At 38.0% G+C, this 26,443-nt stretch overlaps 1 protein-coding gene across 10 annotated transcripts in view; it reads right to left on the bottom strand.

The window, feature by feature from the left end:
- ctnnd2b (catenin (cadherin-associated protein), delta 2b) overlaps positions 1–26,443 on the bottom strand; it is an 88,407-nt gene that overhangs the window by 4,377 nt on the left and 57,587 nt on the right. For 6 of the 10 annotated variants that reach the window (XM_057333860.1, XM_057333862.1, XM_057333863.1 and 3 more), the window contains 10 exons: positions 21,637–21,769; positions 21,338–21,551; positions 17,659–17,842; positions 13,716–13,833; positions 10,283–10,468; positions 9,502–9,696; positions 7,650–7,800; positions 5,884–6,109; positions 4,773–4,857; positions 4,271–4,397 (listed from right to left, as the gene is read on the bottom strand). In XM_057333860.1, coding sequence (XP_057189843.1) covers positions 4,271–4,397; positions 4,773–4,857; positions 5,884–6,109; positions 7,650–7,800; positions 9,502–9,696; positions 10,283–10,468; positions 13,716–13,833; positions 17,659–17,842; positions 21,338–21,551; positions 21,637–21,769 — 1,619 coding nt within the window. The remainder of the gene's footprint in view (positions 1–4,270; positions 4,398–4,772; positions 4,858–5,883; positions 6,110–7,649; positions 7,801–9,501; positions 9,697–10,282; positions 10,469–13,715; positions 13,834–17,658; positions 17,843–21,337; positions 21,552–21,636; positions 21,770–26,443) is intronic. The other 4 variants (XM_057333861.1, XM_057333864.1, XM_057333866.1 and 1 more) reach the window with 1 other exon arrangement.

The following is a 26,443-nucleotide window of genomic DNA, read 5'->3' as shown; positions in this document are numbered from 1 at the left end:
CATATTCATCAAATGTTTTTAAATAATATGACATATCACGAGATATCGGAAAAGAGGCTCTCTGGGGAACACTGCAACATTATTATGGTCCCTCCGTGAGGTACAGGTATGGAGGACTAAACCTCAATTATAAATAAATGAATGTATAAATAAATAAATATATAAACGAATAAATGTAATAATATGAAAATAAATACAGGAATGAATGGTTTGATAAAACAAAATAATTCGTTTTAGCTATCTCGCCGTCAATCTGTAATAAAACATCAATAAGTGCACCTAATCTGAATGACACACAGTCATTTGATGCATGGTTATCGACTTCATTGGCTAAATGCTGTAACTCTCTAGCTAATTGTGCGCCCGCCATAGTTACTTAACGTTATACAAGAAGCAAAAGATCAGTGAGTGACGTGACGTTAGTCCAAAACAAGTCAAGAGTAATCGATCAAACGCTTCAATCTACGCTGAACCAATAGTAGGCAAGACCAACCCATCTAATTATCATACAAGACACAGAAAAGTAAGAATAAATACAAGAATAAATCAATAAAAGTGGAAATAAATACATGCGATAATAAATAAATATAAAAATAAATAAACGTATAAATAAATAAATGTAAAAATAAAAGGAAATGATAAATAAAATAATCTAAAAATAAATAATAATAATAATTAAAAATAATTAAAAAATGGACACAAAAAATAATAAATCAATTTAAAAAATGAAAAGAAAAGTTAAAGCTAAGATCAATAATAGCTAAAACGAATTATTTTGTTTTATCAAACCATTCATTCCTTTATTTATTTTCATATTATTACATTTATTCGTTTATACATTTATTTATTTATACATTTATTTATTTATAATTTTTGCAGGTTTAGTCCTCCATATACAGGCTCTGGCATGTTACCTAAAAACAGTAGCCTAAACTGATGTAATGTAATAGTGCAAATGACTACATAAAAACCTCACAGTTTCAACACAATCCGAACATCTTTTATGAATTACTCTATAGCAGGACAGTAGTTTTAGCTGGGGTAACCTAATGAACTCGGTTGAGTGAGGTTACTTAATTGTTAACTTAAATGTCACATATTAAAAGCAATAATGCTAACAAACTTCGACTGTAAGCTCTGGAAAGTATTGTATGTGAACGTTAGGCATTGTTCAAAATATTTTTCATCGTCGTGTCCTCCTCTCTCAGTGTGACTCTTTTAGTGGGAGTGAAAAGTACAAACAAAGCATATGCAAATGCCTTCATTTCCATTTCGAGCTTCGCAAGTTCGCATGCACTTGATCCCGGTAAGCGGCTGTACATTGCGCATGCGCAAAGCGTGCGCTTAGAAGACCCTGGGAAATCACCCCAAAATGAAAAAACTATAATTAGGGTCGTTATTTCGTTTTGGTTTATTTATTTATTGGATTTACCTTTTAAGGCTGAAATAAGAAGAAAAACATCGTTTTTTTATTTTTGTGCATACAGAAAAACGGAAAAACGAAATATCGACTTTTTTTTCTTTTTCCGTTTGTTATATTGAATGGAATAATCAAATGATCAGATGATACACGGACCGATAAAGAAGTTTTCAAGACTGCTCCTGTGAGACAACCAAATAATAACAAATAAAAATCAATTATTTTTGATTTTGATTAATAATTTGATCATGATTTTAAATTATTTGGTTTGTTTATTCCGGCTCTTTCTGTTTACGGGTTCCACCAGTGCATTTGCACAAAACCTCACAAAATTATCAGCGGTTACAAAGCACTGAAAATGTACAACTTTTACTTGCAAATGTAAAAGGTGTGGGCAGCAGGTAAAACAAATGTGCTGTAAATTCTAATAAAACGTGAGCATATTATTATTAGCATATCGTCGCTGTACTTCTGCAACCTTGTAGGTCCAAATTGGCTGTTATTCGGGAAATGGAAAAACACTGTAATTTTTATATGATTACATACTGTGTTGTCAAAGTTGACAAGCATTTTTTAAATACTTTTTATCGGCTAGATATTTGCAAAACCCAGTGACAAACGTAAAGGGTGACTAATAATATTAAAAGGATTCCTGGGTATAGAGCGATGTATGGCTTAATATATGAACAATGGCATTGACTTTATAATTGTGAAATAAAAAAACTGTGTAACTGTCACAGTATTCATAAACTGAAAACATATTTTTACTTGGAGGCCGCCATTTTTTTGCGTCAGAATCCATGATGTCAAATGGTTGCGACCTAAACCTGTTCTCTTTCGCAACAGCGAAGCACACACGTTTTCCATATATAGCAGTAAAATATGACACGTAAAACATAAGATCAGCTATACAAACACACAGGGACAGTAGGTGGCGGTATGTCCTCTTGACACAAAATACATAAAAAACATAAAAGAAGAACGCGTTCAGTATTAGACGTCTGTTCAAGGTGAGCGTGCATTAAATCGTAGCTTTAAACTACCGCCTTTGAGACATTTAAGACTATTTAAGACATCAGCATCCACCATAATCGTATACTTTATACATTATGAGAATATAGTGATAATATATGCACACTGCTCCGGGGGTACGTGTGTTCACTACTCTCTGGATGGGATAAATGCAGAGGTCACATTTCGTTGCCTTGTACCTTCGTACATGTGCAATGACAATAAATTGAATCTAAATCTAAAAAAAAAAAAAAAATAAACACAATAATAATGCCTGCGGTTTGGTTATTTATTCTGTATTAGAGCACACGTGAATATTAGCCCCCGTCAGCTAATGACCGAGGGAGAGAAGACAATACCGTTAGGCTACTGATGTAGATAAATCAACATCAAAAAGTCCAAATCTGGATAAAATGCATTGTATAATGGCTTAAACATCGTATATATGATAAATTCGAAATGATTTTGGTTATTAATATGCATGTTTGTGTTGTTTCTGACAAACAATATTAAAATGTAGGAAAATAAACCAAATAGCATCTTTATTTTCTTTCTTTCTTCTTTTAGCATTATGTAAAAGGAGGAGCGACAACAGTAAAGGATGAGAGAGAACCAGGCTTGGACTTTACGTTATGTTTTATTATGTGTGACCGGCAGTCGACCGTGAGGGGCCTGCCGGCATTTTACTTTAGTTTTGTTATTTGTTTATTTTATTAAAGTTTTGTTGTTCAACGTTCGCCGTTCCCTCCTCCTTCTTCCTTGCTGTGAACATTGTTACACATATATATACAGTATATATATATATATATATATTATCCTACAGAACCTTATATTTACTGAAGAATTGATTAGTGTGTCGGTGTTTAGTTTGGCTGCCTAGCTGTGCGTGCAACCAGTTTACGTCATCGAAAAAGAACATGGCGGCCTCCTTAGGTTAAAATGAGTATTACATTTAGGGTTTTTTTAAGAACTGAAAATATTTGATGTGTTTCTAACGACAAATGCTAGTAGTGTAGGGCTATTACAACGCATTAAGCCATACATCTCTCTATACACCAGGTTCCCTTTAATGCTTTATGACAAAAAAAAGAAATCACGAAATATGGAGATACGAGGTTGCAGAAGGACAGCAGAGATATAATATTCACAAAGTCTTAGTGCCGAACACTGTAGTGTAGGGAAAAAACAGGGTTATCAACAGATTTATTTTCTTTAAATATAACTGCTGCAGTGAAAAAAGAGCCACTGAAGGCATCGTCATGCTCAAAAACATTATTCGTTCTTATAAAACATACAAAAGTACAATATTTATACAAACCGATCCTAAGATATATACAATCAGTTTTAGTCCGAAAAAAGATGGCATCCAGAGCATTAGGAAAAACAGATGGAAATCAAATTGGCCCCAATAAATAATAGTGCATAGCTGAACGTTTCCACTGGAAACATTTGTCTAAAGAACAGACAGTGCCTGCTAAACAAAGCCCGGCTTAATAAAGCAGAACAGATTCTTCGGTAGCACTGTGTAATAAGGATGTGCACCCTGACACACAGTACAGCACTCCTACACTCCCAAAGCACTGCCATCAGTTTAAATGGATAAATATCTGGATGTACCCCGATCATGACAGCTGTGTTCCTTCAATGACCAGATAATGGCATAAATACACCTCGCTCTCTTTTTTTGTCGCGTTAATGTACTTTTTATAGCTCGGCGTTGAATTACACCTCTAATCGACCTGTGAGAAAGAGATAAAGATGTTGATGATGACAGAGTGCAAGGGAAATGTCAATGATATCACCCGCTGTCAAAACGGAGTAACATGGAGTGGCTTTTACCTGATCGATTATTGGGCGAGGTCCGCACCGGAGAGATAGATGGAGTGCGAGAGGAGGAATAAGGCCTTTGTCTGTCTCTCTCAATTGTGGATGAAGAGCCAATGAAGTGATACTGAGAATAGCCGTCCTGTCATTACAAAAGATGGCAGTCAAAAGAGAAGCACGTTCAGGCCCGGCAGCCCGATGTTTCACAACAGCATTTATTCTTAAGCGTAGATAACAAGCCTGGTTGATCTTGGATTACGTTTCACACTGTTCATCCTTTACCCGTGGTTAAAAAGAGTTCCTGTGTATTTAGGTTTCACACTGCACATCATTAAACCCTGCATTCACATTTCTGTTTGCACATTTATGTCACATTCAGACCTGCCATTGTTTTACACGAAACGGTGATAACCAAAAGCAGGGTTTCATAACCCAGGGTTAAAAGTGGTGCTTACTTCCTTTCAAAACGGCAAGTGTACTGTAAAACTTTGCTTGTAAAGATGATGAAAATCATTACCTTCTTATAGAGGCTTCGCAAGTCTCTGTACTGCCACATGCTGTTGAGGACTTGAGATGCTGCTTTCACCACCTTTGGTGTGTGTCTGCGGGGAAACACGGTTCATGTTCAATTTTGGTAGCAAAACTGTGTCAAATTTGAAAAGCAAATCAGTTCAAACGGCCCATTTTAATGAACCAATTCATTCATCTTTTTCAACGATTTGTCTAAATGCCATCACTTGCTGATGATAAATGTTTATGCAAGCCTTTTGGATTTGTGATGCATTAAAAATCTAACGGTAAAAGATTGTCGTTTATTGCTGTCTATTGTTTTATTGTTGAATATAAATGAATTCATTCCGGTTACATTGAATTTTGAATCTAATTTTAAGAAAACAATGTATTACAAGACTGGATTTCTTTGTGCTATACTGCCTAGTAGGGCTGTGTATCGCCAACAACTTCAGGATACGTATCCCGATATGGGTCAATTTTTTATTACATTTCTCATATGACAGATTTAGAGCAAAATATACTTGCAGAAAATTGCCATTCATAACTACTCATCAATGCATAAAGTAGTTTTGAGAATGAGTATAAAGTTGCAGAAGATCAAGTCCTGATACAGAGACCCTTATTTCTAAAAGAGTTTCTAGGGTTTCTAGGCTACATCATATGTATGCATGTGTTTTACAAATAGACTATGTACAACGAAAAAATATATGCAAAAACGTGCAGTCAGAGTAAATAGATTTAATTAAAAAGAAATGTGTTGAATTGAAGATATGGTTAACTTAATATAAACTAGATATAATATTGGTTAACTTAATATAAACTAGATATAATATTATATGTATTATTAATGTAAAGGTGTTATAAATGCAGTTTACATAATGTGACGCCCGCTGGGGCAATAAATACAGTTTCCCATCTACTGTCTCACAGTATTTTTTGCATAATAATTGGCTAATTTCAAAAGTGCAGCAGAATCGATACGGAGGCAGATGTATCAATGCGCGCATCGTCGGGAGCTCATGAAGATGTATCGCCATATCGATATTCTGAACACAGCCCTACTGCCTAGTCCTAGTTCTGATCATTTTGTACCGTGAGGAACACTAGATACAAACTTGTCGCCTTTGCTGCGGGCGATGCCGATGAGTTTCTCGATGCCACCCGCATCACGCAGGGCCTTGGTGTTCTCCATGTTCTTGGTGATGACCTCATGCAGAGCGCAGCAGATCGCTGTGATGGTGTCATCAGACATGCTCTTGCTGGGGGTGCCGCTGCTGCCAGCGCTGTTGTTATTGTTCCCCCCCGGCAGACGATGGACTAGATCCCTCATGGCGTACTTGCCTTTGGGGTTGACATGAATGAAAAAGTATTTGTTAACGGGTGTGCGAATAAAAATATACTTTCAAAATTTGACTCAATTCAAAGGTTTAGGTATTTAGAATAAACACTTGAGTGAAAGCACATTGTTCAGAAATAAAAAATGAAAATTGCATTCTTTACTTTACATTTGGAAATTAAATGATGGAATCAAGATAAAAAGTGAATATTGTAAAATTATAAGGTACAACCTGTTTAATCACACATTCTCTAATGTTTCGAAGTCAAGATCCTAACACGTTACTTGAAATTGTGACATATTTGACATCTTCGCATATTCAGCCGTGGAAAAAATTAAGAGACGATTTTAAATGGTCACTTAATCAGCATTTCTCTTGTAAAAGTGTGTATGAACTTGTTTGCTTTGCAGTATTTGAGGTCTGAAAAAATACAGAGCATCTTTTCTGTTATTTTGACCTGTTTCTCCAGTTTTCATTTTCTGCAAATAAATGCCTTAACTATATTTATACAATAAATATTTTAATTATAAATTTAGGAGAAAGAGTTTTTAATATTTTACAGAATGAAACAAAAACACATATCTAGAAATAGTACATTATTTTTTTTAATGGTCTCTTAATTTTTTTATCTATCATTTTATTGTAAAAATGTAATTAGCTACATATATTTAGTATCAACAGTACCTAAGTATTGCACATTGTTTACTGTGAGAACCACAGGCCTTTCTGTGGTGCGGATATTGGATTTGCACATTTGATTGGAGGGACTGAGATTCGACTGTGGGCATTCAGAGCTCTTTAAGTGCTCTGCAGAGGAGGTGGCGGCTGAACCTCAGGGCTGCTCCAACTGCAGCCGTGGAAATGCCAAACCCTCCGATATACCCGCATCATTACACAGCAGCTCGCTTACACATAAACGTGACCATGAAATGCTTATTCCCACCAGGGGCTGAATCTCTCCGCAATAACCTGCGCTAGAAAACCTCTTTCCACCGACACTCATTGAAATCACATGAAGGAAAGGTTCCCATGAGCACTTGCAGCTTTGCCTGTTCCATTATTGATTTCGCTAAATGATGGAGGACATTTGTACAGCTCTTTCCGTAATTAACCCGAGGGATCGGTATTCCGGGATGGCGTCTCGACATTTGTACAGTTTGACGATGTTCGTCTTTGCCCTACATTTCTCAATGGATTCGCACGTCTTCCGACTCGCGTAGGGGCCGGATCTGGACCGAAAGAATGAGAGCGGTTGCCATGGAGACACGGGGCCCATCAGAATATACAAACTATTAAAAAGATCAATAGTCTCTGGGTGTCGCGAGCAGCCATTCAAACAATGCCAGCCTGACTCACTTAAGAATGCAATAGAAGCGCTGCAAAAAAAATGCCCACACCTAAAACGCATGAATACACACACAAAGGAAATAAATCTTGAAAGGCCTCTACTTCGCAAGTAATTTAAGGGTACACATACCTCTTCGGCTGAAGTCAAAGAGAAAATGTTAGCTTGAGGCAAATACACTTTGGCATCCTGAACATACCTATGAGTTCCTTGTTCCTGACATCGAGAGCCATGTTTCTGAGAGCCGTGGCCACAGCACACACCACTCGATCATTGTCTATTCTCAGCAGCTCCACCAGAATGGGCAGGCCTTTCTCTTTCCTCACCGCTGCTCGAATATACACTGACCACTACAGACACATGACACAGATAACAGCGGAAGTCAAAAGGATTACAAGAAAAACTGCCGTTGCTCGGAGGTTGCTCTTTTACAGCTCATGTGATTTCTTAACAACTTTTCTCATATGTTTCTTATAGAACAACCAAATGGGATCACTATTAACATATGGTTAGAAATTGAGTATGCAGTTAATGTGAAAAGCATCTTTCAGCTCCATTTGATTTTATTTAAAGGAATAGTTCACCAAAATATAAAAGTTCTCATAATTTACAACATTTTGTGTTTACTTTCTCTGTGTATATTTTATTTGGTGCTTTGGAGCTTTGTCTCGTTGACCCCCATATACACTATACCAGTCAAAAGTTTGGAAACGCTTACCGTTTGTTTATATTTTTTCCATTTAGAATAGTAGTAAAATCATGGAATAACACAACTGTGAGAATTATGTTGTGACTAAAAGCATCCAAAATAAATTAGCAATGTGTTATATTTTAGCATCTTCAAAGTCTTCTACCTTTGCCTAGAATTTCTTAATACATTTCTAATGTTTTCTGCTGGACTTTTATTGGCTGCTTTTGATTTATTATTTGATCCAAATAATCCATTTAAAATGATTTTTTTAATGACAGAAGAAATTAATACGTTGGCTCAATTACTGTATATTTTTGTCTACAAAAGTAAAAGTACACACCCTCACATAATAAGATTGTTATGTCTTTTGACTGGCACTGTATCCGATAAAATAATGGCATTTTGATAGAAAATTGTTTTTGTTCAGCTGAAGAAAGGAAGCCATAAACATCTAGGATGGTATGAGGATGAGTAAATTATGAACGAATTTTCATTTCTGGCCGAACTATTTCTTTAATGTTTAATGTTTAAATTCACATTGGACTCTTTATTTCTTCATATCTATTTTGACTTTGGTGACTTGGCATATCTAAGCACAGTTTGTGATATTGCCTTGATCTCTTCTGAAATGTGAGCTCACTGGGTCTCCTCAGGACAAAAATCTGAGACGCAGGAGACTTCATTTCAGTTCACTGCTGTCTTGAAAAATATCTTGTTTCGTTTTCATTTATACAGATTTGTACAAAACAATCAACAACACATTAACAGAACAAAATGACATTGACTGGGAATTCAGTGTCAATTTTCAGCATAATGTGTTTGCTTTTATTTTTCTGTGTAGAAGTAATGGAGGACAATAGAAGATTTTAAGGAGCTAAATTGGTGATTTTGACACTGAATATGAGTCACTCTTTGGACTTCCATGACTTTGCATGGAAATTGAGAATACAAGAAAAATAGAAGCTCTTTTTAAGGTGTTTCCAGATGAAAGAAGTGAGTTTTAGCTATTTTACACAGCTTGTCTACACCCAATGGAGACATTGTTCTCAATATACAGTTCACATCTTTAGGTTTGTGTTAGACAACTGTATGTAGATAACAAAAATCCTATGAATTTAAAGGGATAGTTCACTCCAAAATGAAAATTCCATCATCATGACTTCTTTTTCATTACAAACCTGTATGACTTTCTTCTGCACAACACAAAAGACAGAATTTTCTTTTTCATTTTAGGGTGAACTGTCCCTTTAATAGGCCACAACTCATCAAAGCTTGTATTAATGTGTTCTTGTCTTTGTTGGTGGTGGGTGTCAGAGCCAATCTGGTTGGTTCATTGCTCTTATGGTGCAGGTTTACTCACAGGTTTTATGTTGGGGCCTACCTTCCAGCTACCCGCTGCCAGGTTCTGTAGAGCCCCTGCCGCTCCCTCCAGCGTGTCCGGGTTTGAGCATTCAGACAGCAGAGTGAGGTAAGGTTTCACTATAGATGGGTGCCACAGCATCTGTAGTCCCTTAGGAGGATCACTGGAGTCAGGGAAAGGCCCAACACCATCCCACTGAAGGCAGAGACAGAGTCCACGTAAGTCCATTTACTCAATGCAAGATATCAATAAAAGTGTCATTTCATTTTATTTACGGCACTTTATAAAACTGTCAAAACCAGAACTCGAACCTAAACGAACCTTTCTCCAAGTATTTACAGTGGCTTTAGTTTGGTTATATAAACGTCAAAAAGGTAGCCTGGTGGTATATGAGAAATAAAGTTCTCTTATCTTCTACGCTAAAAGCTGTCGTTTAGGATACAGAGTAATTGAATGGACGAGCAAACTCAACCATCATACAGCCAGATGTCCATTTGCATCTTTGTTAAAGAACAGATGACTCCCGGAGAATTTAGTTATTTAAAAGTCACAATGAGAAGTAATACCACCTTTTACCTCGCCATTCATCCCATGCAAATCCTGAACAAACACCCCCGATGCCCCTATCTACATCTGTTTTCAGAAACTAAATGAAATCAGCCTGGAAAATACGTAATTATCCAGTGGAGAAGGACGAGTGTCGACGCAGGCGACCCGCACACGAATACCGCTAAGTGATGCTAATTGCCTCCAGCTGCAGGGATAAAAACCCCCGGCCCACCTGATCGTGGCTCTTCTTTTTCTTTTTCTTCTTGCCCCAGCAGCCGGAGCTCTCAGCATCCTTGCCGCTGGCATCGGTGCACAAAACCCCGTCCAGCTCCTCCGATCCCATCTGCTGCCCTTGAGACGTCTCCGCAGCCAACCTGTACGACAGGTTCCGCAGGATACACACGCAGTTCTCGATAGTCTAGAAGATGTTTGATGCACAAAGAATTGAGAGAAACGTTTTTAGAAACAATTTTAAAGAGCAAGTGTACATGGAAATACTTGCGATTCTGCCCAACTGCGCAATGGAAGACTGCCGTGACAAGACAATGTTATCTTTTGACAGAAATATTTATCACTTCACACAGTCACTATTCCAAAACCCAGTGTGCATCTTAGAGATAGCCAGTTGCCTTTTAAAGCAGAATCCTAACCATCACGCACCAACACAAGTGACTGCTTTGGAACGCTCTCCAAGATGTAGGCAGCAGCTCCACGCTCCACACCCTCTGAACTCATTTTATAGTTTGACTTACGTTTTACATTTACATTTTTATGCGACTTACATTACATTCAAGGTACATTTCATCACTACTTGTGATCCCTGGGAATTGAAGCGCTGCTCATGCAATGCTCTACCAATTGAGCTACAGGAACACTACTTGAAAGCGGTACTTTGGTGAGCATTAAAAATGAAGCAGACTCAAATATTGAGTAAGATGATCATTTTTATTAAAACATATTTTTAAGACTTGTCAGGATTGAATGAAATGTAATCAATATTCCTTCTGTCCATTTCTAAGGTTATTTAAATCGAGGAATCATTATTATTATTGGCTATTATTAATGATTATTACACGGCGTTCTGGAATACTTGATTGTGATTAGCCAATCGCCACATTCCAAGGTCTGATATTGCCAGATAACCCGGATGCTGCAAATCATTTTGACAGGCACAGTTTAATATTACACAAAAACGAAATATAAATATGCATTTTAATAACATGACACTATGTTTACAAACCAAATTGCCTATTCCTGGCATTTGAACGTTGTGTCTAACTTTAATACCGAAATCAAACACGTTTTCTATCACCAATCTCTAAAGTGTCAAGCATGAAAGTGCCAAACGCATCCCAAAGGGTAGTTAACCCAAAAATAAAAATGTTGTCATCATTTACTCACCCTCGAGTTGTTCCAAATCTGTATCATTTTTTTTTGTCCTTATGAACGCTTTTAACCAAACAGTTCTTAGACCCCATTGACTACTCACTCCATGTCATTTTAAAGAACGCTGATAACCCAACAACAATGGACCCCACTGACTTTTCCTCGCAGATGGTCTGCATTCGTTAAAAATGAGCTAATAAAATATTTCAAATCAATATTTAATGTTCAAGAACTTACTTATGAGGTAAGGAGGTAAGTGTAATAAGCGGAATGATGTACAGACAGCCGGATGTTATCGCAGAATGAACCCCTTCAGTGCATTATCCCTTACTTTATTATTATTATTACTGTCTTGAAACAACACAAGTCTCACGGGAATTCGTGACATTGTCACGAACTGTAATCTATTCATTCGTGTTTACTGACACGAATTTCCCCCTTTTTTGGTGTCAGTCAGCACGACTTTTTCGCGTCACCCAGCACGACTTTCAATCGAACGTATTTTAATACGCAATGAGATGGGAATTCATACCCATTTTAAAAGGTGGCTCATTCGTGTGAATTCCTATTTCCTACGATCTCATTGGTATGTTAACTTTTCTTATGATTTGATTTAGGGGCGGGGTTAGGGGAGCCATTTATCATTGTTTTGCCACCTCGTGAAACTCGCATTTTTAGCTAAATTAGCCTTTGCGGTTGTGATTTCAGGGTTTGGGGTGAAGTAAGGTGTTAGTTAGCCACATCCTAAAATATGTAAGACTTCTTTTGATATCAGGTTATAAATATGTAAATACACACGCAGTCTGTGTATTAAAAGTCATGCTGAGTGACATTAAAAAAAGGTTGTGCTCACTGACACGAAAAAAATGGGGATATTCGTGTCCATGAACACGACTTAATAGATTCCAAATTTGGTTTCTATGCCACGAACTGCCGTGAGACTGGGTTGCTTGAAATGCTGCCTTTGTAAGCATCTCAGGTTTTGGAAGGTGTCTTTTTCTATTTGATAGACAATCTATTCTCTTAGTGAGGCCTGTGCATTATTGAGCTCTGAACTCTTTATAGTCTGCTGTTAGATTAGTCTTCTGGACGGACTCCAGTAGAGAGCTGAAGAACTAATCCTATTGTGATGAGCAGCGAGGCAGGGAAAAACAAAGAGGACGACTTTGATCTTGTAAATGCTTTCTGAAGGATTAAACCTTGACAGTGTTTTTTTCTCACTCAAACTGGTTCTCACAAAGTATTATGCCAGTAACAGAGACCCCTCAAAAATCAAACAAAACACTGGCTCGGTATAAAGACGTGTGTGACTGCATGACTTAATCTGTGACTTAATTACCATAAACCTTTCTTAATAGCAACCAAAGCTATAAGAAGGAGTTCTTTTGTTGCTTCTTATGTTGCTGTTAAATGCAATGACTGACATAAATCTGTCTGACACAATGTCTATCATTCTTTTGGGGAAAAGCTGTATGGATGAGCACTGCTGATCTGTTTCATTCTGTAGCAGGTGCATTAGTGATGTTGGTTAAAAATTGAGCCGGGATGATATTCTGATCATTCCCAATATAATCTGCAATGCTTGCATTGGCAATATAAAATTAAGTAACTTTGTGAACATCGTAATAATTTAAAAGTGTTTTTTATTTGGCCAGACAGTTTCATTAGACTGTTAAACTTGCAAGTGCGAGTGTATTAAGATATAGATGTTTCCATAATGTCTCTGATTTAAACTTCAATACCAAAAGCAACATAACAGGCGGTAAATGTAATTAATTTCTGTAAATCAGTTCAGACGCTCTATTTCCATGAACAGATAGCAAACTCAAGCGATTCTATCAGAGGCACAGACTTGTTTCTACCTGTGTGTGTTCAACTTCAACAAACCTCCCACCCTTCCACACCAAAACCCCCACCATGTGAAAACAAACATGTCTTTTATTATTTTAATTGGAATAAATAAAGGAAATCGAGCAAGGTGTTAGCACGAACACAATGGAATGGAACAAATGCCTCTTGTTAAAATGCTTATTGCACAAGCTATTCTTTTTTATGAAGAGAAACACACTGACACATCTCATGCATTTTCATGGGATCGGCCCTATGAATTCAAGAATTCAAGTGTGGAAGTGTGAAAATTTACTACATTTAACTCTACTTCTTGTTACAAACAGATTAGGTTACAATGGCTCTTTAGTTAAAATAATGGTTCCTCCGTTTTAAAAAAGTCACGTTCACAGCAAATACACATAGAAAGACAGAAGAGAGAAAAGTCAAACCTTGCTGTCGATTTCGCTGGTGCCCAGGGCCGTCTGAATGACATAAAGCAGAGCATCAGTGAGCCCCTCACACTCCCTCATCCTGCGGCGGGCCTCTTCTCCAGCTGAGCTCACGTTCCTGCAGAGAACACGTGCACACACATGGCAGACAATGTCAAGCATGTATTATCCACACATGTGCCATTAATTCAACTTTGGCATTTTAAGCTTTGAGTCAATACCAAATCAACAAAGGGCAGATGGCCTTCAACATCAATAAGCTCTCCATGGATTCTGCCTCAGCACATTGTAAAGTAACTTTTCTCTTTTTAACATTTTTTGCAATGTTTATTGACCATATGGACGAAGAGAGAAAAAAAGAAAGGACAAGAAATGACTGAGAGATTCAAATGACGCAAGCCAGGTTTGAACTCTGTCATCTGCGTGTGCACAATGGCTCAATATACATGTTTACACTATGCCATAGTGATAGTTCACCCAAAAATGTATAACATTTGTAGTTATTTACTAATCATTCTAAACCTTAAAGACTTTCTAAGATATTTTAAAGAACGCTGATAACCAAACAACACTGACCCAATTGACTTCCATTGTTTGGACACAAAGTCACTGTGACATTTCTCAAAATATCTTTAGTTTTCCACAAGATAAAGAGTCATTTACAGGTTATTAGCAACATGAGGGTAGATAAATGATGACAGAATTTACATTTTTTTGGCGAACTATCCTTGTAAGCCACTAAATTAGCCCTTCTTTCTCTAAAACAGCAAAAGTTTTGAGGAACTAAATGGGAAAACTATGTACAAATGCTTTGTCAAATTGATTTTTAAAACAACACTGTGTGAAAAAAACTGATAATATATGGAGGGACAAACTGCAACTGGATGATGAAATTAAACCAAGTTGGAGGGTTCTGTATAAACCGCCATTGATTAAGAAATCTGGAGACTTGCAGTGGAGAATCTTAAAGGGAGTTGTTGCTGTTAATTCTTTTGTTTCTATTATTAATCCCAACATCAGGGATAGCTGCGTTTTTTGTGGGCTCGGGGAGACAATCTTTAATTGCTTTCTGGAGGGTAACACGCTTGAACCTTTATTTGTTTTGTTGGGACAGTTGTTTTTAGGTTTTGGGGAAAATTTCACTTTCACTGCTTTTATTCTGGGGGCTGGTTACAGCCGCAATCAAAGATTCGAATGGCAGCTTATCAACTTTATGGTTGGGCAAGCAAAAATGGCAATATACATTTCAAGGAGAAATAGAATAAGTAACTTACATGACCAAGATGTTCTCGTGTTGTTTAAGGACTTTATTAAATTAAGAATTTCAGTTGAGTTCAGTTACTATAAGGGGATGAAGGACTTGGTAACTTTTTGCCGTGATTCTGCCTCGTCATGTCATGTCTGTCTTGATCTTGTGGTAGAATCACGGCAGGATCCCTTGTTATGTGTGGAGAGAGTCATTCTGACCCTGTCGGCCTTCAATACTCTCTCCGGTCCTTGTCTGTGTTCCCGCCCTTTTGTGTCTCTCGTTATTGGTTGTTAATTAGTTCATGCCCCACACCTGTTCCCCTTTGATTTGTCCCTCTATTTAATGCCGCTGTGTTCTCTGTCTGGTGTCGGATCATTGTACTGTTATGTTGTACTGTGTCATGTGGGTGAGTTACTGTTCTGTAGTTAGTTTAGTTTATTGTGGTTATGTCAAGTGTTGTTATTATTTCTAGTCTAGTTAGTCCCTGTCCTTGTTGCTAAGTTTTGTTATGTTCCCCCACGTGGGTCTTTGTTTTGTATTTTTTAGTTATAATTAAAGTCTGTCTTGTTAACCCCTTACCCACTGTCTGCACTTGGGTCCTCTGTCCATGTATCCGTGTCTCACCCCGAGACTTGTGACACTTTTGTACTACAGTGGTGTTTCAATTAAGTACTTTGTGCTGTGGTGGAGGAAGATTTAATTTCTTTCTTTTGAGTTTCTTGTCACTGTTGATTGATTGAATAAATGTATATGTTAAAAATCTCTCTCTCTCCATCAGGGGCGTGTCTAAAAGGGTGGCACAGGGTGGCACTGGTCCCCCACAAAATATGCTTTGCCCCCTTGTGCTCCCCCCAACAGCACAGACTGATCAGAGTATAACATCTGCAGGAGCAATTCGGGTGCATTTAAAATCTCGCGCTGTACTGATGTCATAATCTGCAGCGCCGTTTGAAGTAGAACACACTTATTCACTGTCTGGTTCACTACCAATTATTTCCCGTATATTTACGACACCATTGGATTAGAGTGTCGTCAATTTTACATTGCTCAACGCCATTGGATTAAAGTGGATTAATTATTTCTAAAAACAGAGATGTGTTGTCTAGGCACTTTTGCAGTGCCATTTTTTATGTCATCCCACTATTGTTGAGGCACATAACTTTTCCCATGGACCCCCCTGACTGGTTCTTGGTCCCCCCTGTGTCACCCCATTAAAAAAATCCTATAATCGCCCCTGCTCTCCATGAAGCTTCTTAAGAGATACGTGTGTATCTCTGGACTAGTTGATAGTCTAGGCGGCTGCAGGTGTGTGGCTGCACTGTCCAACCATTAAATATTCAATCAGACTTCTAGTTCCTCAGCCATCCATGAAGAGGATTAATTATCAGGGCAGGCATGGGCATCTTAGTCCAGTCATCCATGAGCTAAAGTGACTCAGCACTTTCTACAATCCCGCTGCTTTCAACCTTAACACTGGTACACAGGACAGAAGTGATGCCTTTGAGAAATTTATGGCATGTAAATCGCTGTTAAAGCGATAGCTGCCCAAAAACAAACATTCCGTCATCATTTATTCACCCTCTTTCAACTTTCATGTGGAAGACAAAAGAAGATATTTTGAGGAATGTTTTTGTGTCCGTACAATGGAAGTCAACGGGGGGAAATGTTGTTTAGTTACCAACATTCTCCAAGATATCTTCTTTTGTGTTCTGCAGAAGAAAGTCACACAGATTTGGAATGACATGAGGGTGAGTAAACGATGAAAGGATTGTCATTGGGCCTTTAATGTCAAGTCTCCAGAAGTTAGCCATTGAGCTCCCAACAGCAAATGAGGTCACCATACATCTTGCTCTTACAAAAACAATAAAATGGAAAACATCAAATGCAATAATGCCATCAGAATTAAAGAAGTGTCCAAAACAAGACACGCAGCAATGAAATGAATCAGACTGGCTTTTAGATGATATACATACAGCGGACTCCCCAGACAAGCATTTGACACAATGCCAGAGGATTTCCACTGCCAGGTCCACAATCACACAGTGTTCAGCACTATTCCAGAACTAAAGAACAGTATTGTTGAATCCAGACCACTACTGGGTACACCACAATCCTGCTAAATTGGCAGAATGAGCTGCTCTCCTGTGACACGCCATCACAAAATGGTTTTATGCACTGGAGTCCAAAAACCGTCCAAATTCATCTAATGGCACTGAATCTATTTATTCAAATCAATTAACTCAACTTATCAGCGAAGGGTTGCTGGAACAGTCTCAAAGATAATTCACAAATGTATTTGGATGACACAAAACCAGACTGCCCGTCGAGACCCCAATATACTGTGACATCTCTAAAGGCCCAAAATCCATCATCCAGGGGGGGAATATCATGTCTCGCTTCATTCAGAAAGAAGTAAACCCTCTGCTATTAACATAATATTTGCATAAATCTTATTTTAATCATCACTTGGATTGTTATTAAATAATGGAGTGTTTCTAGGTGAAGATTAAGCCCCTTGAACGAGCAGCAACTGTTATTTTTCTACATAACACACGAGTGGAGCCTGCATTGAGGATGAATAATGACAAATGATACAAATTTGGGAACTGAGAAACGGTTGGAACCTAATGATTTTATTGACTGTATTGAATATAGATGTTGCACATACACTTTGGATGGGAGTAGAAACTGTACCTGAGGCAACCGGTAGCATTGCGGAGCACCTGTGAGGAATGCAGGAGCAGTTTGCGATCGTCCTGATGGGGAGAGGTGTCCCAGCCCGAGTGAGGAATAATGACTGTGTTGGTCAGCACGGCAAGAGCGTCCTGAATTATTGGCATCTTCAGAGCATCGCACGAGGACAGATTCCACAGCACACCTACAGTGTGCACAGACACATAAACCAACATGTTTTATCAAGAAGTGAAGAGTTCACAAAGTTACTGTACATCCACATGAATAACAATTTTTGTTGTCTTATTTACATACAAAATACAAGCTTTGCATTAGGCTAAAATATGAATATTGTATGAGGTCTCGGTTAAGGGCCTTCAAACTAAATTCTTTTGAAAGTTCTTACTGTGTCAACAGTTCTTGTTAGCACATTAAATTGGACAGTCCTAGCCACATCACAATAAGACCTGTGAACTGCTTGAAATTAGAATACGGCTACACCATGACTGTCCTAATTCACAAAATATCTGTTCAAAACAGCATCCGAGATTAAAACTAGTGCATCCCAAATCAATAACGAGTGAAAACAGTGTTCCAAATTAGCATATTTTTCTAGTGGATTTTCTATACTTTAGGGGCTGATATTGCTTTTAACACTTAACTGTGCAACAAAAAGGAGTTTTTACAGAAAAAGGCAAAGCCATTTAAAAATATATTAACCTAAAAGTTCCATAAAAACACATTATTTAGTGTATTTAGTGCATAGTATGTGAATTGTGATGCAGCATGCATGTCATTTGTTTTGTAGTGTGCTCCACCATCCACTGATGCGACTTTAGTGTGTGACATCATCCATGTCACATTAAAGTCATAGCTCACCCCAAAAACATTTTAAGCATCATTATGTCATTTCAAACCTGTATGACTCTTTCTTCTGCAGAACACAAAAGAAGATATTTTGAAGAATGTTGGTAACCGAACAATGGGGGGACACAAAATCAATGCAAGTGAACAGGTACCATTGTTCATTATTCAGTAACATCCTTCAAAATCCCTGTTTTGGTGTTCTGTTCTGCAGAAGAAAGAAAGTCATACAGGTTTGAAATGACAGGAGGGAGAGTAAATGTTGACGGAATTTTCATTTTTAGGTGAACTATCTCTTTAATCCTACTCATGTGGGCGCCCCAGTGCTGCAGATTTGGTGTCTGACGCAGTTCACATCATCGAGTACTCTACTGATGAGCGAAGGAGTTGAATCAGGTGTGTTACATAAGAGGAAACTTCCAAAATGTGAGCAGCTGGCTTTGAGAAACACTGTTCTAGACAGTGGGCATCAGCATGGGGCAGGGGGTGCCAAATACTCAATAGCTTAATCAGTAGAACTGGCTCAGTTCTGGGTCAGAACCTCGACCCCCTGACGCTGGTGTATGAGGAAAGGAACCTGTCCATTCTCTCGGCAATCATGAATAAAACATCGAGTCTTTCACGAGACCCCTGCTGCTTAGGAGTTCTGTACAATGTGCGAGGGAACGCTTATGAAGGTTTTTCTTCCTAGCTGTTAGCAGGGTGTAGCACTGACCCAGACAATTTTATCTACATCGTAGTGTTCAGCCATCTACAGAATGAAAAGATCTCAACTCAGACCTGGGTTTGGGTTCGGCAACTAGCAGTGAACCAGGATCTGCAGTGTGTGCGCGTGTGTGTGTGTGGACATGTTTTATATCCTAGTGGGGACCTAAACCGGAATACACACCAACACATGGGGACTCGTGTCACCGTGTGGACCAAAATTGAGGTCCCCATGGGCCAAAAAGCTTATAAATTGTACAGAACAATATTTTTAAAAAATCTAAAAATGCAAAAAGTTTTCTATGATCTTTAGGTTTAGGGGATAAAATATACAGTTTGTACAGTTTAAAAAACATTGCGCCTATGGACTGTCCCCACGGAGACAGTAAGCCACCAGTAATTCACTGAAGAGCATTTCAATGCAAAAATCTACATCTCAATTGAAGCTGAATTGAGCCTGAATTCGAGTCTTTTCTGTGAAAAATGTTAATTAGGCTCATTTAATGTCTAAAATATACTCTACTATTTTTCTAGCTTCCATGGAGATAAATATTTTATACATAAACTTTATTATAAAGCAAATATTGTAACTCTTTACATTTTTTCCACTTATTTACAGTATGATACAACGCTTCAAGTTTTTTTTGTAATTTACAACAAGACTTGACAAGTTTTTCCAGCTTTCCCTGTTTTATGCTAGGGGGTGCTGTTATACATCTTCTGAAAGAGTACAGCATCTACATCCAAAAATGAGCGCTGCTCATGCTGTTTTGATCATTGTTCAAAGTCTCTGTTCTCTCATTTGATATATTGTCTGTTCATATATCCATAGAAAATATTCTGGTGCCTATTAAAGTTTTGTGAAAATGATCAAAAATGCTTGTGCTGGCTGGTAACTTTTTAAAAACAGGGGAAAGAGGAAGGCAGGGAAAGAGTTGAAAGACGATTTTATACATTTTCTATTGATAGAGTGTTACAACAGGCCATACTGTATATCCATATAAAAATGCATTTTAAAGAGTCAATTCAGGAGCCTGGACCACAGCGATGTAGTGATGCTGTACAGTCCCAACAGTATTACTGTAATCTGCTGCATCCTACACAACCTAGAACTACAAACTCATTTGCATAATTCCTAAAACAACTCAGACATCACATGCAAATAAACACCGCTAGCGGTGGGCTCAATTCATTCTTTCAGTAAATCCCCCGCTGTCACTGTACTGGACCGCTCTCCAATTTACATGTTAATTGTGTAGGAAAAAGCATTAAGCATACGTCAAATGTTTCAGCTCAGTACAGTATACGCACGAGAAGCTGCAATAATCGAGTGCCACTCAGCTTAAATATGCTTATATTCATTTAAAACAATTTAGTTGTTTCTCCGAGCTTCGGATTTAGCTAGATAGTCATTTTTCAATTGATGGACATTTAGATTGCTCACTAAACTGAAACACATGGGAGTCGCAACATCTTATTGAAGCGTCTCCTAACAACTCATCATCTGACATTCATGAAATGCCTCGAAAAGCAAACTGCAGACAGCTCTCACGAATCGCCTGTATACAATGACTGTAAAGAGCATTAAGAAGATTCTTAGTCTTTTGTCAATGTGTCAGAGTCATTATACACAAGTCCCTAAGGAGTCTGTGCTAAGTACTGGTATTATCTTTAATTATAATAGAGCTAACCAATTAGAAAATCATTAACAAATCATTTAATGGGTAGTTGAGTTTACAGTAACAAGTACAGATGATTTCTTGCGAGCTGAAAGGTCTGCTTTCTGAAATATCTAAGACCCAGCATTCCTAAGCAAAGGTTTCCAATTGCCCTCCATTTATTCTCATTTAGGTCCAGAAGAAATAACAAAGAGATCTCATCTGTGATTTTATGTGTGAGATTGTCCAAAATCTCACTCCACGTTACTACACAGTTCATTCTTTATCGCCGTGTCTGATTGCCTGTTCCTGTGCTGCAACACAGAGCTTTTTAGCATTCAGTGTGAATGAACAAATGATTTCTCACTGGAATGTTGCATTGTGCCTAATTACAGTAGGACACCAGGTGAGAGAGAGAACAAAAGAGAAGAAGCGTAATGGTTAGTTAGATGTGTGTAGTGTGTTTTCATTACCCGTAAGCAGCTCTCTGATCTCCACGTCTGTAGTCTTGCGCAGGAGCCGCACGAGGGCGGGGATCCCACCGCAGTTCTTCAGCGCAATCTTGTTGTCATCATTGGCCTTGCCGTAAACCAGGTTCCTGAGAGCGCCGCAGGCACTCCTGTGCACGTCGGTCATACGGTGGTCCAGCAGGTCCACCAGAAGCTGGATACCACCCTGTCTTCGTATCTGATACACAATGCCAGAAGAACCATAAAGTCACTATGAAAAACAAATGTCAATTTTTTATTTAACGGAATATTGTAGAAATGACCTCTGATTTGATCTTGTTGTCTCCAAAACACAGGTGCTGTAGGTAGGCTGCAGCATTCGACTGTACTGATGGAAACTGATGCTGCAGCATTTGAATGACCTCTGGCAGTTCAGGATCCCTCCAGCCAAATTCCCTGAGGATGCACACACACGCACAAATGCTATCGCATGCGGAGGAGTCGTGCACGCAAAACAATGCAACATCAAAAGCTGCAGGGACAACATTTCTTTATCCGAGTCATTCTGTGTAAACATTTAGAAATTCTCCTCTCTGTGGTGTCTGAATACGCTTCTCTTCACAATTAATCAAACTGAATGCGATCTATCCCAACTTTCCACAAACATCTGTGATCGCCTGCTGTTAAATGCACTACTTGTCTGCTTTGAAAATAGTCAAACAGAGAAACAACGACACTAAACAGACGAAACTAAATGAAAACAAATTAACCTCAAAATATGGTGCATGACTGTTTTGCTAAGAGGAAAATAAATGAAGATAAGAACAAAGAATGAGAAACAAATGGGAATTCTGATTTCTAATATTTTGCAAAGATATGTTAGATCGTGAGTGATATATACAGACAGTAACATCCTCCGCAGTAATGGTGGGCCTATCGCAGGTATTACTGACAGCTGTGCTATTGCCTGGAGCAGTCCTAAGGTGCCTAAAACCCCACAGGAGAAGATCTGCATTTCCTGAACCCCTACATCACGTGACTCGCTAAACACGGCTAGAATATCAACCATGACAGTGATTCCAGCAAACAGCATAGATATACTTATAATGTCAGATAACAATTTACCAATAGCAAATGAATAGAGAAACTGTACCACCTCTACATTTACATTTACAGACGCTTCAATACACATAAGGTGACAGAGCGCGCATTTAACTTTATGCATTAAAAGATAATAAAACACGAAAAAATCTGAGTTCCTATCTCAATTGGTGGAGCATTGCATTAGCAACACAAGGTCATGGGTTCAATCCGCAAGGAACACACATATGTATGTATATATAAAATGTATAGATTGATTGCACTTACAGCGTGTCGCTTTGGAAAAACCTTCTGCCAAATGCATAAATGTAAACACAGTTTACAAAGCTACAGCATTGAAGCTAGAAGCTAGAAGTGTAGCATGCAAATACTTTTTTACTTAATAATAAATTGTTAACATTTAACAAACACAATTCACTGTAAAAAAAATCTGTAAAAAATAGGGCACAATATACTGTAATAATATTAAGGAATTTTCCGTATAGATTTTTTACAGTTGTTTTACCAGTTTTAAAAATAAAATCTGCATTGAATTACATTTTATCATTAACGTAAATGTTTGTTAAATAAACGGATAAAGTACTGGCAGAAAATTACGAGGGCTGGGTTTCCAGAAACCTTCTTAATGCTACGTCATTCTTAAGTTATACCTTAAGAGTGGTAGCGATATATTCTTAAGAACGACGTAGTGATACGAAGGTTTCGGGAAACCCAGCCCATGTACATTTTCCGTCATTTTTGTTTTTGCAGTGGAAACTGTATTTTGCATTGTTTAAATTAAAATATATTTTTATATGTTGCTGTTTCTTTGGATAAAAACACACTTTTTTGTGTGAAATTTTGTTTCTAATATCGGCTGAACTCATGTGTCGCCACACAGAGTAATTATTCCGCTCATACTGCATGCGAGCAAGAGAACAAGTCTCCGTTTTTCATGCATTCTCTCTTCCTCTAAAGCTTGAACAGACTGCCAAACACTCTCTCTGAAAGCGTCGGATGCAGTCAAACAAGAAGTCAATTCAAACAATAAGATCAGAATACCAAGAGCACAGGGAAAAAGAGGAAAGATGAGAGTGAAAAAATAAGACTGGTGAGCACAGAGCAAATTCAACGCTACCTTTTTCTGAATCTGCGAGGCAGCAAAAAACAACATAATCGACAAACATCTCTCAGTAAGAGGCACCACGGGAAAAGCGTGTCCCGTTTTCGTCAGCACAACCAGTACCAGGGCACATGCGGTCACACAAAGAAAAATGACGTCCATTGGGAAAAGGTTAGTGGGAATAATCCTGAAACATGGCCGCTTTGTTTTCACTCTGTGTATCTTTTTTTGTATCATTGTTCAACCTTGAGCCACGAAGATCACATCTCACACTTAGCATCAATGTTAAGGGCTTGGCTAACACATTTATTACAGCCTGCCCTGCAGGAATGGCCGGCAGTAACAAAACATCAAGCCAAACTCACCAGTGCATTAGATGCGTGTAGTGCATGACTGCATGCTGTCATAAATCACACAGGCACGCTAATTGGTAATGTACATGATTATCACTAATTAATGTGCAATACAAAAAAATTCGTATAAAACAGATGAAGTTTATGTGGTCGGCTTAATTAGTGTACGTACATTTTTGACTGTAGCACTATAATTACTCAATTAACTACAGCACTAAAGTGCATTTATTCACTCGACGTTTACCTCCGTGTAATTATACACCGCAGTAAATCAGATGCCACGGCCCCAGTACCAGCATCAGCACCAAACAAGCGCCTATTGTATCAAAGCAAAACGCCTTTAGCTAGCTACTTTCACAATAACAGCACAGAAACCAGGGATCTTTCACACCTGTTATACTCACCTGCAGAGTAAAAATGTCATTCATTAGACGATAAAAAAATCAACGCAGAAGATTGATGTAGCAATAATACTAACCTCGACAATCTTACGACTGCTTTCTTATTTAGTATTTTTATCTAAAATCAAGACACATTTACTAAAGAAGCATAATGAATCATAAATAACAGTGCTAGTGGTTTTTAGATATTCAATGCAAAAATCTTACATATTACATATATGCGGCATTAATTATATTATGGTCTTGTCAAAATTAAAGCTTATGTGGCACGGTTGTCCTTTCCCGATCCCACCCCCTTCTCTCTCCCACTTCGCTTCCTGTCCTCTGACTGTAACTGTACAAATAAAGGTAAAATAAATGCCCAAAATAAAAAATTAAAGTTTATGCTAAAAACGAGAAAAAATATTTGCTAATAGTGTAACGAAAAGAAACTTAATTCAAGTTTCACCTTAATTCAGCTTAATTGTACCCCATTAGAGAGATGTTTTATTTAGTTTTAAGCATAAACTTAATTTTGATACTTTTAAGAAAATACTGTAAGACCTTCTTAAGTAGTCAAGATTTTTAGATATTTGTTCTAAAAACATAAAAAATCATAAGCTGCAAAGTTGATTCGCTTTAAGGGGTGGTTTCCCGTACAGGGCTCACGACTAGTCCTAGACTAAAACAAATGTTAGAGCTGTCTAAACTGAAAACAGCATGCATATTTTAAAATACTTAGTGCCATTATTTTGTCTCAAAATACACACATATAATGTTTGTTTGTAAGGCATGCTTGTAAAAACTACTTACAGGCCTAGTCCTGGCTTAAAGTGATAGATCACCCAAAAATAAGAATTCCATCATCATTTACTCACCCTTTTGTCATTTCAAACCTGTATGACTTTCTGTCTTCCGCAGAAAACAAAAGATATTTTGAAAAATGTTGTTAACTGGACCCCGTTCCCTTCCATTGGTTTTGTGTCCGTGCAATAGAAGTGAATGGGGTCCGGTGCTGTTCGGTTACCAACTTTCTTCAAAATATCTTCTTTTGTGTTCTGCACAAGAAAGAAAGTCATAAAGGTTTGAAATGACAAGAGGGTGAGTAAATGATGACAGAGTTTTCATATTTGGGTGAACTATCACTTTAAGAGAATCCCTGTCTGGGAAACCACCCCTAAGAGTTTAAATTCTTTAACATTCCTAATAGAGAAAATCCTTGAACATAAGAAAATCTCTAATAGAGAAAAGCAATGGGAGGAGAACTTCTGGAACCAAATCTTCTAACAAAAATGGATACTCATTCATATCCACAGATGATACCCTATCAACCCTTGCCTACATTAGTGATGATGTTTAACGTGCAGCAAGACTCAAATGCATACATCCCGGCACTCATTTTTATTACACACTTGCTGCTCTAAAAATATATAATTTATGATTAAAGTCACAACTGTAATGCAATCCTTCTGGAGTGCTCGTCTGCATCATTAAACCTTACAGCTGAATCACTCTCAGCACGCTAGTTCTACACAAACATATTCAGAGTCTGCCTGGTGACATCACCACCCTCCTCTCAGGTCTGTCACTGACGGCCAAACCATCAACCTCGCCATTAGGACAATTAAAGCCTGGATGATGCCACACCCCGAGCACAGCGCCGGTCGCTGTGACTGAGGTCGCTCAAGCAGGGGTGAATCTACCATTAATCACCAAACGTCTGCTCGGAGACCAAAAATGTCATGCCTTGCCAAAACCCCGGAGAAGGATTTTGCTGGCAAATGACTCATTCATGCTACAGAGAGCGATTTTGTTAGATTTGAGAACCTCGCAATGGGTGACTGATCTGCTAATATCGGTTTTGTAACCTTCACCTGAAAGTCCCTCCATCTCATCAGCAGAATTCAATGAAGATTTTGACTTTCATTCAGTTGTGATCAGAAACGAGAGAGACCTAGTCTCAAAACCTAGTAGTCAATTATGAAATTCCACGTTTATTAGGATGCTGCCTTTGTAGGCATTAGGCAGTTCAATACAGTGCAAAACAATTCTTGAAAGACAGAGAGCGTTCTTGTCCATGGAATCATAACAGGGTTGCCAGGTCAAGATGAAATCCTTTAGCAGATAGTAACATATGAAAGTCATTGGATTGAGACAAACTGGCCTATTTGTGGCAGGTCTTTGTTTGGGCTTT

This window comes from Triplophysa rosa, linkage group LG5, assembly GCF_024868665.1.
Source record: "Triplophysa rosa linkage group LG5, Trosa_1v2, whole genome shotgun sequence".
NCBI lineage: Eukaryota > Metazoa > Chordata > Actinopteri > Cypriniformes > Nemacheilidae > Triplophysa > Triplophysa rosa.
The sequence above is the reverse complement of the archived record's forward strand: the minus strand, read 5'-3'. Positions and strand labels throughout refer to the sequence as shown.